Below are 13,995 nucleotides of genomic sequence, written 5' to 3'. Positions count from 1 at the left end.
TCGAGCCTGCACCACTATTCAATAAGATCAAATAAACAATATTTTAATTATATATTTGTTAAACTGTCCAATAACAATTTAGCACATTTTTCTTAATCTGATGCATCAGTCAAGCAAAACAACTTAACTGATTCAAAGATAATTATGATTGAACCTGATTGACTCCCTGGAGAACCGATCTGAGGATAAATATAGGTTCCCTTCCAGAGCCTCAGCCGTGCGCCAATCAGAGTCTTTCAGCTCCGACAGAATTCATCCATTCTCACAGAAAATGGAGCAACCAGCTATTCTACTGATAAAGCAGATTTATTTCCCGATTCTCGCAGCCGTCAGTGTCCCCGGTAAGCCTTTGTAACCTATTTATTATTAATCTATGTTATTGCCTCCCTGTTCATACAGCATGTTTGATAAGGTAACGTGCCTTCCTGATGCCAGCACAGTCGCTAAATACTGGAACCAACCTGTGAACCACGTGTCCACAGTTCCCCTCTTACCCTTAATCTGATAACCTTAATGATGTTACACTGTTCTTTGAAGGTCCAACAGAAGGATCTTAGAAAATGTCTCAACTCTCTTGTCAGCTTGTGCAGAGTGAGAGCTGCAGAAGCTCATTCAAATGCATGGGTCGGACTCCTAGCTAACGGCTGCATTACTAATCCTGTTCTCCCACTGCGTTATTTTGATAATCACATTGAATGCAGTAAAATGCTTTCAGCAGGGTTTCTCCATATATATTTCAATCAGACATTGGAATATGATCTCTCCCCTCTCTCTTGCAGCGAACTTGGTGACAATTGTAATTCTCTCCAGAGGAAACTGCGGGCTTTCCAAGTGTATCTCAGTCTACATGGTCGCCATGGCAACAGCAGATCTACTGGTTTTGATCATCAATGTAATAGTGTATCATATTTTCAATTATCACTTTCCGCTTTCATTCCTGTCCTACACTCCCGTGTGTAAGTTCATTCTATATTTGTCTGCTGCCATCCTAGATTTGTCTGTTTGGTTCACCGTCTCCTTCACATTTGACCGATTTGTAGTTATCTGCTGCCGGAAGTTTAAAACAAAGTATTGCACTGAGAGAACTGCGACCGCGGTTATTACAACGTTCTCGGTCCTGATCATTTTAAAGGACATCCCTGTTTTGTTTGCATATGAAACTCAGCAACTAATTAACAAGGTGCAGTGGGGCTGCCGGACTAATGTGGCTTTTATTTCTTCAGCTCCAGGTGTCACTTACGTCTGGTTTCACAGCGTCTGGCGCGTTTGGCTTCCTTTTACTTTAATTGCCTTGTTAAATTATTTGACAGTCAGACGTATTGTATTGGCCAATAGAGCCCGCAGGGGACTCCTGGCTCACACGAGTGAGAATCAGAGCGATCCAGAGATGGAGAACCGAAGGAAATCCATAATTTTATTGTTTGCTATATCGGGCAGCTTTATACTGCTGTGGCTGACAGCTGCCGTAAGTTTGGTAACTACCAGACTGACAAACATCAATTTTTATCGAGCTGACCGCACAGACCCTGGATATATTGCCACTGAAGCCGGAACAATGCTGAAATTTTGGAGTTGCTTTCAAAACCTGTGTATTTATGCAGCGACCCAGAGGAAATTCAGAGAAGAGGTGAAGAATGTGGTGAAATCTCCCTGTACACTGATTCTAAGACTAGTTAGAAAATTAGAATAACAATAATTAATTCCAACGAAAGCTTCTTCGTAACTGCAGCTCAATTTCAGCTCCTTTGCCATCCTAGAGAGAGTCCTTCTTTCTGGTCATGAGAAAAATTGAGGAGTTCTTCTGTGAACATTTCTTCCATTTTGCAGCATGTGTTTGATCTCTGCATTTCTTTAGATTTTCACACTTTTTTCGTTAAATAAACATAACATATTCCTGCAAATTCAGCATATTTCAAGTTTAGGGATCAAAGATAACGATGATGAGATTCAGAAGTGGATTTTGACATGTGAGAAACAAAGCAATCCATCTTACACTGCAGATACTGGGACCTGGCGTCCCACTTTAAAGTAATCAATAAATTTAATTCAGTGCCGAAAAAAATCAAAGGTCTTGTGATCGCCGATATTGGTAACTTTCCTGTAAGTTTGGTGTGACTATTGCAGGCGGAGGCTCTCTATCGGACACCATTCCTCATTGACAAACAGAGCGGTATCTTGTCCCGAGTTCAGCTTTCCAATGGAGGAAACAATGGAACTCAGCTCAACGATGTGACCTTTCACCGCTTTTGCCCCAGACACTGACTGAAAATGTCGATAGTACACCGACTGGTGTCTTTCAATCAGCACAAATATGGAATCTGCTATTGTTTTGTGCTGCCGATCAAAGTGTAATGGGTAATATTACTGCTATTCTCTATCAATCAGTCTCCCAAACAAAATACTAAAGGAATATGAACATTTATATTTATTCGTAACTTGTTAACTATTACAATTGTTGCAATTTAGCTGTAAAATGTTGCCAGAAATTCAGAGAAAATCAAACTAATTATTCTTGTGTATCGCTCAATATCTACAGATGGTTGGAAACAACCTTTGGTAATTATTGCGTTATTATGCTGTTTGTAAGGGATAAATTGTAGCAGGCATAAAGTTGGTCAGAACACAATGCTGAAGGTGGTGAACTGATCGGTATTAGGGGGGTTTGAGAAATTTCCTATGTATGTAACACTTGCTTATGTAAGTATAACACACTTATAACGCATTAAAACTGTATCCTTAACCTTAGTAACACATAAAAGTCAGCAGTTACAATTTTGATTAGAAGTCTCTGAGGAAGAGATAAGACAGCCAGTATTTTGAGAACAGTTACTTTAGGTGACGTGCAGTCTGGGGCAGAGGGAAAATAATGGAACAACACAATGATGGGAGATGGTCAGTTGCATATACCACTCAGAGCGAGTCTGATAAGAGTCGACAAATCAATGTAACTCCGCTGATAGCAATAGACCTATCGATTTATACTCAAAACCTCATGTATTTTGAAGGTTCCAAGACTGAATCTTCCCTTGCATTGCTCAAAATAAAGCCGGTTGAAACTGAAGTTTCGTTTGTTTACTTCCGCGGTTATTATGCGGAGGGCAATGGGCGATTTGTGCGTTTCGGAGTGGAGCAGCGGGTGGAGTCAATAAGGTGCATACGCGAGGCTGAGAACTATGTGGATAGCACGTTTCAGGATGTGTTCACCCCGCAGCTTAACGGCGTGGTAGAGAGGAAGTGGATGACCACCAGACATAGTGAGTGTGCTCGGCAGGTAGCGCAGGAGTTCCTCCGTGAGTCCATCTCTTTTTCAAACCAATAATCACTTCTGAGTATCGATAAAGACGGTGGTGCCTCTGGGCAACCAGAGCCAATTCCAAGGTACCACGGGTGGCTCAGCTGCACAGCGAGGTGGGGAGAGGGCGGGGGGGACAAAGAACAAAAACGCTCTAGTGATAGGGATTCTATATTTAGGGGAACAGACAGGCTTTTCTGCGACATGACTCCTGAATGGTTTTGTGCCTCACTGATAGCAGGGTCAAGGATGTCACAGAGTGGATGCAGGGCATCCTGGGGCACGGGAAGCGGGGGGGGGGGGTGTGTGTGGTAAACAGCTAGAGGTCGTGGTCCGTATTGGGACCAACGACATAGGTAAAATAAAGGATGATGTCCGACAGGAAGAATTCAGGGAGCTAAGAAGAAAATTAAATGGAAGGATCTCAAAGGTCAAAATCTCTGGGTTACTACCGGTACCACGTGCTAGTGAGTATAAGAATAGAAGGATGGGGAGGATGAGCACATGGCTGGAAAGTTGGTGTAGGAGGGAGGGCTTTAAATTCTTGAGGCATTGGGACCGCTTCTGGGGGAGATGGGACCTGTACAAACCGGACGGGTTGCACCTCAACAGCCCCGGGACCAATATCCTCGTGGGGAGTTTTGCTAGTGGTGTTGGGGAGAGTTTAAACTAGCTTGAAAGGGGGATAGGAACCTGAGAACGAATTAAAAAGGGAAGGAAGTAAAGCAGAATTTGGATAGCAGGAATCTAGAAAACGAATCTGTAAGACAGAGGAATCAGGCTTAGTATGTAGTAAGCAAGGAGGTCTTCCTGTGCTGAATGGTATGTACTTTAATGCAAGGGGTATACCGAATAAGGCAGATGAGCTAAGAAGACGAGTAGACACTTGGGAGTATGATATTATAGCCATTACAGAAACATGGCTGAAAGAGGGGAAGGCTTGTCAGGTCAATATTCCTGGCTACAGGATATTTAGACAAGATAGAGAGGCGGGGTAAAAAGGGGGGTGGGGTGTTGCAGCACTGATTAAAGAAACTATTACAGCGGTGAGCAGGGATGATATGTTAGAGGGATCATCAAATGAGACCATATGGGTCGAATTGAACAGTAAAAAAGGACGCTCACATTGTTGGGTGTGTATTATAGACCTCCAAACAGTGGGAGGGAGATTGAGGAGCAAATATGTAGGTGATTTGCTGTGAAGTCCAAAAACGATAGGGTAATAATAGTAGGGGAATTTAACTATCCAAATATTGATTTGGACAAATTTAGTGTGAAGGCTATAGAGGTTGCGAAATTTTTGAAATGCATTCAAGAGAAATTTTAAAAAGTATGTTGCAAGCCTAACACGAGAGGGGGCGGCCTTGCATTTAGTTTTAGGGAATGAAGCTAGTCAGGTTGAAGGGGTATTAGTGGGAGAGTACTTGGGTGTCACTGACCATAATTCAGTCAGTTTCAAGTTGGTTATGCATAAGGACAAGAATAGGCCTGGAATAAAGTTCCGAATTGGGAAAAGCCAATTTTGCTATGTTAAGAGTGATTTGGCTATGGTGGACTGGAAACAGCTACTTGTGGGTAAATCAGTGTCGGAACAGAGGGAGGCATTTAAGGAGGAGATCCGGCAGGCTCAGGCCAAATATCTGCCCTGAAAGAATAAGGCTGCGAGAAATAATTCTCGAGCCCCTTGCCTGTCAAGGGACTTACAGGGAAGGATTAAAAAATAAAGGGACGCTGATGTCATATATCAACGGCTAAATACTATAGAATCTTTAGAGGAATATAGAAAGTTAAGAGGCAAAATGAAAAAGGATATTAGGAATGCTAAGAGAGAGCACGAGAAATTCTTGACCAGTAAAATTAAGGAAAACATTAAGATGTTCTATAAATATATTAAGAGTAAGAGGGTAACTAAAGAAGGGGTAGGGCCTATTAGAGACCATGAGGGTAATCTTTGTGTGGAGGGGGAAGATGTTGGGAGGGTTCTTAACGAATACTTTGCAACTCTTTTCACAAAGGGAAGAGGTAATGCAGAGACTGCTATCGAGGAGGAGTGTGGTATTCTGAATCAAATAAATATAGTGAGAGAGGAAGTATTAAGGGGTTTAGCAGCTTTGACAGTAGATAGGTCCCCAGGCCCGGATGAAATGCATCCCAGGATTTTGAGCGAAGTAAAAGAGGAAATAGCAGAGGCCTTGACCATCATGTTCCAGTCCTCTTTCGATCTGGGCATGGTGCCGGAGGATTGGAGGACTGCTAATGTAATACCCTTGTTTAAGAAGGGAGAAAGGGATAGGCCGAGTAATTACAGGCCCATCAGCCAAACCTCAGTACTGGGAAAATTATTGGGAAAAATCCTGAAAGACAGGATAAATCTGCATTTGAAAAGTCAAGGATTAATTAGGGACAGTGAGCACGGATTTGTAAAGGGAAGATCGTGTCTGACTAACCTGGTTGAATTTTTTGAGGACATAACCCAAAGGGTCGATGACGGTAGTGTGTACGATGTAATACATATGGACTTTAGCAAAGCTTTTGATAAGGTCCCACATGGTAGACTGATCATGAAGGTTAAAATCCCATGGCATACAGTGCAAAGTGTCAATTTGGATCAGAAATTGGCTTGGAGGTAGGAAGCAAAGGGTAATGATTGATGGATGTTTTTGTGACTGGAAGGATGTTTCCAGTACTGGGTCCCTTGCTTTTTGTGGTATACATCCCCGATTTAGATTTGAATATCGGGAGTATGATTAAGAAGTTTGCAGACGACACTAAAATTGGCTGTGTGGTTGATAATGAAGAGGAAAGTCATGGGCTGCTGGAAGATAGCAATCAACTCATCAGGTGGGCAGAGCAGTGGCAAATGGAATTTAATTCAGAGAAGTGTGAGGTGATGCACTTTGGGAGTGCTAATAAGGAAAGGGTATACACTTTAAGTGGTAGGCCACTTAATAGCATAGATGAACAAAGGGATCTTGGAATACTTGTCCATAGAACTCTTTTGGGAGGAAACGAAAACATTAAATCGTGGCCCCCGATCTGGGGGACGCACCAAACATTTACAAGGCTCTTTTTTTTTTGTATTTTTTTTAGTGTTTTTTTTTAACGTTTTTTTTTTGGGCACTAAAATCATATTTTTTCTCCAAGTGCCCCCTATAAAAGGGGAGGGGACACTAAAAACACCGGCAATTAAAAGAAATTAAACTTTAAAACATAAAATCAAATTAAAATTTGGTTGCCAGGCGTGATGCTGCACTCCAGTCCCTCCAGTGCCCACCTCTCGCGGAAGGCCGCGAGCATACCAGTGGACACCACGTGCTCCATCTCCAAGGACACCCTGGCATGGATGTACGCACGGACGAGAGGCAGGCAGTCAGGTTGAACGACCCCCTCGACCGCCCGCTGCCTGGACCGGCTGACGGCACCCTTGGCCGTACCCAGGAGCAGTCCTACGAGGAGGCCCTCGGACCTACCCACTCCCCTCCGCACAGGGTGCCCAAGGATCAGGAGTGTGGGACTGAAGTGCAGCCAGAATTTCAGGAGCAGCCCCTTTAAATAATAAAACACGGGCTGCAACCTTGTGCATTCGATAAAAACATGGAACACGGACTCTTCCAGACTGCAGAAATTGCAGGCAGCCTGGGAGCCCGTGAACCGTCTTAAAAATTTATTGCACGGCACTGCTCCATGCACCACCCTCCAGGCCAAGTCCCCGATAAATACTGGGAAGACCCCTGCGTAGAGTGCCCTCCATCGGGGACCCCTGCCTCCTCCGGACGGCAAGGTGGTATGCCATGGCGTGTCCGGACGGCAGGCGAGGATGGCAAAATTGAGGGTGTGCAGGAGCAGCCCGTACAAGAAACCCCTCTGCGTGGAACTGAAAGGCACGGAGGGGATTTCCCCGAGGCGGCTCAAGTTGTGAGGAGCCGGCTCCCGAGGGAGGTTTTGGGGTTTGGCGCCGATGAGGAATTCCGTCCGGACGGGGGTCAGTTCGGACGGGATCTCCCCTCGTGCTTGAGCCTCCTCGATGCACCTAACGGAGTCATGGCCCAGAGCTGTTTTTAGCGACTCCATGGCATCGGCTGCGCGGCAGACGTCGGCCATATTTAGGCACTGCGCCAGCGTGTCTGGCGCCATCCAGCCCGCTCCTCCGCCATCGAGCAGGTCCCTGACCCTAGTCACCTCACCAGCCACAGCCCTCTCGTCCGACTGCCACCTAAAACCTCGGTCGTGGAGGTACGGATTCCCGAGCAGCGGCTCGTGCAGGACAGCCACCACTCCAGCCAGTGGAGAGCTGCGCTTGATGGAGACTTTGTTCCAGACCCTGGTGAGTTCCTTGTAAAAGACAGGCAGCTCCTGGAAGGCGGTCCTGACGCCCTCCATGCTCACAAACAGGAGCTGCGTGTTGTAGTTGAGGCCGTGCTGCTGGCGGAAGAAATACGTCGCCAGAGGACGCCACCTAGGAGGGGGCTCGACGGAAAGGTATCTCTGCAGGGTCTGAAGATGGAAAGTCGCGAGCTGGGTGCTGACGCACACCAATGACTGACCGCCCTCCCCAAGCGGGAGACTCAAGACCGCGGCAGAGACCCAATGCTTCCTGTTGTTCCAGAAGAAGTCCACCAGCTTCTTCTGTATCTTGGTGACAAACGCAGGGGGAGGGGTCAAAGTGACCAGCCGGTACCACAGCATGGCGGCCACCAGCTGGTTTATGACTAGCGCTCGACCCCTGTAGGACAGCAATCGGAGCAGTGCTGTCCAGCGCTTGGTGAGCGGCGACCTTGGCCTCCAGCTCTTGCCAGTTCGCCGGCCAGGCTTCCTCGTCGGGGCTAAGGTAGACTCCCAGATAGAGGAGATGGGTCGTGCTCCAGGCAAAAGGCCTGAGCTCCTCTGGCAGTGAGTCCACCCGCCACTGACCCACCAGGAGTCCGGAACATTTCTCCCAGTTGATCCTGGCGGAGGATGCGGCTGAGTAAATCTCCTGGCACTCACGCATCCTTCGCAGGTCAGCGGGATCCTCTACCGCGAGGAGCACGTCATCGGCGTAAGCCGACAGGACGACCTCCACGCCCAGCTCTTGCAGAGCCAGTCCCGTCAACCTCGTCCGCAGGAGGCGCAGGAAAGGCTCCACGCAGATAGCATATAACTGGCCGGCCATGGGGCATCCCTGGCGCACCCCTCTCCCAAAGCGAACGGGCGCCATCAAGGACCCATTAACCTTAATCAGACACTCCGCGGCGGCATACAAAAGTCGGATCCGGGCGACGAAATGCGTCCCGAACCCGAAAGCGCGCAGAGTCCCGAACAGGTAGTCATGATCCACCCTTTCGAACGCCTTCTCTTGGTCAAGAGATAGGAAGGCGACCGACAGACCAGCCTCCTGGGAATGATGGATGAGGTCCCGGACGAGATGGATGTTATCGTGGATTGTCCGGCCCGGGACCGTGTAGGACTGGTCGGGGTGGATCATGTGGTCCTGCACGGCGCCAAGGCGAGTAGACATCGCCCTGGCGAAGATTTTGTAGTCCGTGCTGAGGAGGGAGACCGGGCGCCAGTTTTTAAGCAGGCGGAGATCGCCCTTCTTTGGCAGAAGGACGATGACTGCCCTGCGCCAAGAGAGGGACATCTCCCCGGTCGCCAGACTTTCCCCCAGGACCCGTGCATAGTCGCCCCCCAGGACGTCCCAGAACGCCCTGTGGAACTCCCTGGTCAGCCCGTCCAGCCCCGGGGCTTTTCCCCTCGTGAGCCGGGCGAGGGCGCCGGTCAGCTCTGCCAGGCTTAGCGGAGCTTCCAGATTTTCGGCGCCCTCCGGGCCGACCTTCGGCAGGTCCTCCCACAAAACTCTACGTGCTTCCTCGCTGGACGGCTCTGGAGAGAACAGAGCCCCGTAATATTCACGGGCCCTGTTGTTGACGCCCTCCGGATCCGAGATGAGAGAGCCGTCGTCGGCCAGCAGTGTCAAGAGCTGCTTATGGACACTCTGTCTTTTTTCCAGCGAGTAGAAGAACGGGGAGCCGCTGTCCAGATCCAGCAGGAACCGGATCCGTGACCTCACGAACGCGCCTCAGGACCCGACGAGCTGCAGGTCCTTCAGCGCGGCCTTCTTCGCTTCGTACACTGTCCACAGGGCTGGGTCCTCGACGACTTCACCGAGACGGGACTCCAGGTCGAGCACCTCTTTTTCTAGGCACCCGACCCTGGCCGCCCGCCTCTTGGTCGACCCCCTCACGTACTCTTGACAGAAGACGCGGACGTGAGCCTAGCCCAATTCCCACCATAGCATCAAGGAGGCGAAGCCCCCCTGCTTCCTTCTCCAGTCGGCCCAGAAACGATGGAACGAGTCCTGGAACCGCACGTCCTCCAGCAGCTGCTTGTTAAAATGCCAGTACGTGGACCCCGTCCTCGCGCGGAGCGAAGCGAGCTCTGCCCACACCAGGTGGTGGTCCGAACACGGCACCGGTCGCATGGAGGCCGGCGGGACGCAGGAAATGTACGCCAGAGACACGTAAAGGCGGTCGATTCTGGACCATCCTACTCCAGGCCACACCCAAGTAAAGGCGCTGGAGTCGGGGTGGAGATTTCGCCAGACGTCCACCAAGTCGAAGGACCCGACCAGGTCCCTCAACTTCTCGATCGCCGTCATGCTCTGCGGGGCACCGGAGTGGTCCCTCGCCTCGAGGGTGCAGTTAAAATCCCCCCCGAGGACAATGCAGTCACCGACGTCGAAGGAGCCAAGAAGAGCGGACTCTTCTTCGAAGAAGCACGTTTGCTGCGGGCTGGGCTGAGGGGCGTACACGTTCACGAGATGGAGTGGCACGTCCCCCAGGCGAACCGTGACGTGCAGCAAGCGGCCTGGCACGGGTTCCTCGACCCCCAAGATCTCCGGCTGAAAATGCGGGGCCAGCAAGATGGCCACCCCACAAGAAGTGGCGGTGAGGTGGCTCATGCGCACCTCTCCTCGCCATTCCAGGAGCCACGTGGCTTCGTCTCCCGGAACGGTGTGGGTTTCTTGCAGGAAGCACACCGCATATTTCCCCTCCCGCAGGAGCGAAAATATGTTAAATCTACCGCGTGCCTCTCTGCCGCCGTTGATGTTGAGGCTGGCTATGGTTATCTTCATGACAAAAGCATAGTGCAACCTCTACCTAACCTATTGTGGGGGGGGGGAGTGGGGTCGTTTGTTGACCTCCACTCCTTCAGCAGCCCAGCGCGGAACCTTTTGAGCCGGCGCAGCTCAAGGCCTTGCGCCTTTGATAAGGGCCCGCCCGCGGCCGTGGTTTTAGCGACGGCGTGGACGGACGCGATGAGCAACCCTGGCGCGGACCATTTTTCCCGGGACAGATGGGCTCGGTTGCGGCGACCCTGGCTCTGGGCCAAAAAGTCCCGGAGTTCCTTTACAGGAATGAGGGGAGACTCAGCGGCGGGCACGAGGAGATCCACCGCCTCACTGGCGATGGACTCAAGATCTTCTCCCGAATCCCCCACCGAGTCCCCATCCCCCTCCGGGAGGTCGCCGCCAGCAGCCGGCCCGTCAACCACACGAGGTATGACAAACGGCCCGGCCGCTCCATCCGACCCTGGCTCTGCCCCGATCCCACCCCCAGGATCGTCGGCAGAGGAGTCCCCACTGGGCTCTTTTAAAAGTGGTGCTGGGTCAGGAAGCGACAGCGGAAGGGGTTCCTCCTCCGCCCCAGGAACCGGGGAACACGGAGAGACCTGGCCAAAGTAATTCTCCAGGTCCTCCAAGAACCCCAGCTCCAAAGTAAGAGGCGAGGGTTGGTGGTCTTCCCCCTCCCCGCCGCCACACCCCGGCCCAGCATGTACAGAATCGTTAACATTGTTCATATTTTCCGTTTATTCCGGGCTGAGTGACTCCCGGGGGAAGTTGGTTAATAGCTGGGCGGGCTCACGTTCGGCCTTTTCGGCCCCGCCCGCCTCAGTCCCTCGGACGCTTGACCCGGCGGCAACGCATTCCTCCGCTGGCCCTGCGCTCCCCATGACAGGCAGATCTTCCACACCATCCCCGGGAGGCAGAGTCTGGGCAGCCTCGACTGCCTCACCCTTCCCGGGGACAGATTCGTCCTGCCTACGGCGCAGTTTGAGGGCGCTGGTGGGGGATGCGGGACACGCGGCGGGCAACGACTCCTCGGCGGAGGGATGTTGTTTCCCCCTCCGCCTCATTGGAGCGGCGCCTCCTTTTGTTCCTGGGGGGGCGCGGAGGCAGGGAGACCTCCATGTCTGCCGAGGCCTCCCGCTCCACTCCCCCCTTTTTCTTATCTTGCCCGCGCCCGAACCCCTCTGCGGTATTGGTCAAGGGCTCGGGCACGAGCTCAGGGCACCCCGCTCTCGCCAGTGACGGGGTTGGGCTGAGCGCGGTAAACAAATTGTATGGCGCACTGAGGGGACCCGCCTTGAGATGTTTCGCCTTCTTCTGCGCCTTCCTTCCGATCGGACGCTCTCCCTCCCCCCCGCCGGAGGCCGTGAAAACAAAGGCTCCCGACGATGCCCGCGCACCTACGGCTCCCGGCACGCGGACGCAACTTGGGGTAGGGTTCGCGGCGGCGCCAGCCTTGGCCGCCTTCGGTGGTTTGGCGGCCTTGGAGGAGGGGCAGTTCTTGCGAACGTGCCCCACCTCCCTACAGGCATGACATCGCATGCCGTCCGACGTCCAGAAGATGCGGTAGGCAGTCCCCTCGTGCACCACTTTAAAATTGCCCTCTGTCGTCTCCTCCCACGCCAGCCGGACAAAAAGCTGGCGGCGGAAGGAGAACACATGGCGCAGGCTGTTCTCCCTGAGGCCGAACGGTATGGGGTTGATCCCCGACCTTACCTCCCCCAGTTGGTGTAGGTGATGGAGGAGGAGCTCAGCGGGAACAAAGGGCGGGACGTTTGAAAGGATGACCCTCTGCGTGGTGGCCTCGAGAGGGTCCACCGTCAGGAATGTCCCACCCACCGTGAGCCCCTTTTCAAGGGCCAGGGACACCGCCCGCTCCGAAGAATATAGCCTTCCCAGACATCTTGGAGGCTGCGACAATGGCCGAGGGGCCGACTACCCCATCCATCGCCCGCACGCACTCCTCAATGCTCATTGTGGGGTACGTGTAGCTCTTGACCCCGTGTTTTTTTGTTATAAGTCTAAATGGTGGCATGGCAGCAGGAGGCGCAGCAGGCGCCATGGATGTGGACGCCGCCTGCGCATATGTCTTTGCTGGCCCAGCCACCGGCGTGGATGGGGTCACCATCACGGGGTCCCTTTAAGGGCTACACCCACCCCAAATTCACATGCCTTAATGGTCTTTAATTGGCCTCGTTGGTGTTTTGAGCAGACGGAGCTCGTAATGGGACACAACTCTCCCCTTTTTAACGAATGGGGAGGGGCGTTGCTCCCTCTGCTCAGTTGTCTTAATTCAACTTTAATTTAAGGAGGAAAGGGGCTCTCAGAGAGAGAGGGGAGAGACTGAGAGAGTAACAGAGAGAGAGAGTGAGAGTGACAGAGAGAGAGAGGGGTGGGAAAGAGGGAAGCTGCGAGGGCAGGTCTCCCCTCACAGCGATGGATGGGCGTTTTTCCGGGATGCACTCCCCAGATGATGGAAAAAAAAACAAGACACAGTCCTTGTAGATGGCCTTCGGGTGGGGGGAGAAGATGTCTTCACCTGGGGCAGCTGGAGCCATCTAGGCACACACTCCCAACTATGTTAAATAGGGTGATTAGTAATACTTCAGCCAGGTAGCTCCAGCTATCCCAGGCTAGGCAATGGGGGAGGGGTGCTTCAGTGGTGTGTGGGGCCTGGCTGTAAGCAAGACCCCCACACACACTTCCACACACACACACACACACACACACACACACACCCCGCGATGTTCCGGCCCTCTAGCAAGTCTTCTTTCCTCCCCCCACCGATACAACAAAGTCTTTCGGGGAATGCACCAAAACACACCCACCTGTCGAAGATTGTAGAAATGGCTCTCCCTCCTTCCACACTGGATGGTGTTTTCTCAGGTTGTTCTTTTCCCCCTCTCTCCAACTCTCTGTGGTAGTAATAAGTTGATAAATGTTCTGCTCTCCTCCTCTCCCTCTGGACATTGAATTGTAGTAAGCCCGCCCCGTCCTCCTCTTCCTGGGCTGGTCTCAGGATTCACTCTAGGCCTTCCAGGCAGGAGCAAAGCAGGTAGCTGCTTCTCTCACCACAGCACAGCTCCAACTGAATAGGCCACGCATCCAAAGCTCCACCATTGGTCCACCGAACTCTTTTGGGAGGAAACCAAAACATTAATTCTTAAATCGTGTCCCCCCCAATCTGGGGTGCACACCAAACATTTAAAAGTCCCTTTTTTGTGTTTCTTTTTGGGCTTTTGTTTCTTTTTAAGTTTTTTTGGGCACTAAAATCATAAATTTTTCCTCCAAGTGCCACCTATAAAAGGGATGGGGGACACTAAAAACACCGGCAATTAAAAGAAATTAAACTTTAAAACATAAAATCAAATTAAAATTTGGTTGCCGGGCGTGATGATGCACTCCAGTCCCTCCGGTGCCCACCTCGCGCGGATGGCCGTGAGCGTACCGGTGGACACCGCGTGCTCCATCTCCAAGGACACCCTGGCGCGAATGTATGCGTGGAAGAGAGGCAGGCAGTCAGGTTGAATGACCCCCTCGACCGCCCGCTGCCTGGACCGGCTGAAGACACCCTTGGCCGTGCCCAGGAGCAGGC

General features: G+C 51.6%; 1 protein-coding gene across 1 annotated transcript; it reads left to right on the top strand.

Moving 5' to 3' along the window:
* Nucleotides 1–271: 271 nt before the first annotated feature.
* LOC139274051 (probable G-protein coupled receptor 139) lies at nucleotides 272–9,335 on the top strand. The gene is made up of 4 exons (XM_070891107.1): nucleotides 272–341; nucleotides 780–1,652; nucleotides 3,006–3,271; nucleotides 9,282–9,335. Exons 1-4 carry the CDS (start codon nucleotides 272–274, stop codon nucleotides 9,333–9,335), a joined length of 1,263 nt encoding a protein of 420 aa, XP_070747208.1.
* The last annotated feature ends 4,660 nt before the right edge of the window (nucleotides 9,336–13,995 follow it).

This window comes from Pristiophorus japonicus, chromosome 9 (assembly GCF_044704955.1).
Source record: "Pristiophorus japonicus isolate sPriJap1 chromosome 9, sPriJap1.hap1, whole genome shotgun sequence".
Classification (NCBI taxonomy): Eukaryota; Metazoa; Chordata; class Chondrichthyes; family Pristiophoridae; genus Pristiophorus; species Pristiophorus japonicus.
This window is presented reverse-complemented; position numbering and strand designations above follow the sequence as displayed.

Bases quoted from the DNA above. Each gene is read 5' to 3' on its own strand.
- LOC139274051 (XM_070891107.1), top strand. From the start codon at position 272: ATGGAGCAACCAGCTATTCTACTGATAAAGCAGATTTATTTCCCGATT. The intron at 342-779 runs GTAAGCCTTTGT...TCTCTCTTGCAG, and splicing joins CGCAGCCGTCAGTGTCCCCG to CGAACTTGGTGACAATTGTA. The intron at 3,272-9,281 runs GTAGCGCAGGAG...TCTTTTTTCCAG, and splicing joins ATAGTGAGTGTGCTCGGCAG to CGAGTAGAAGAACGGGGAGC.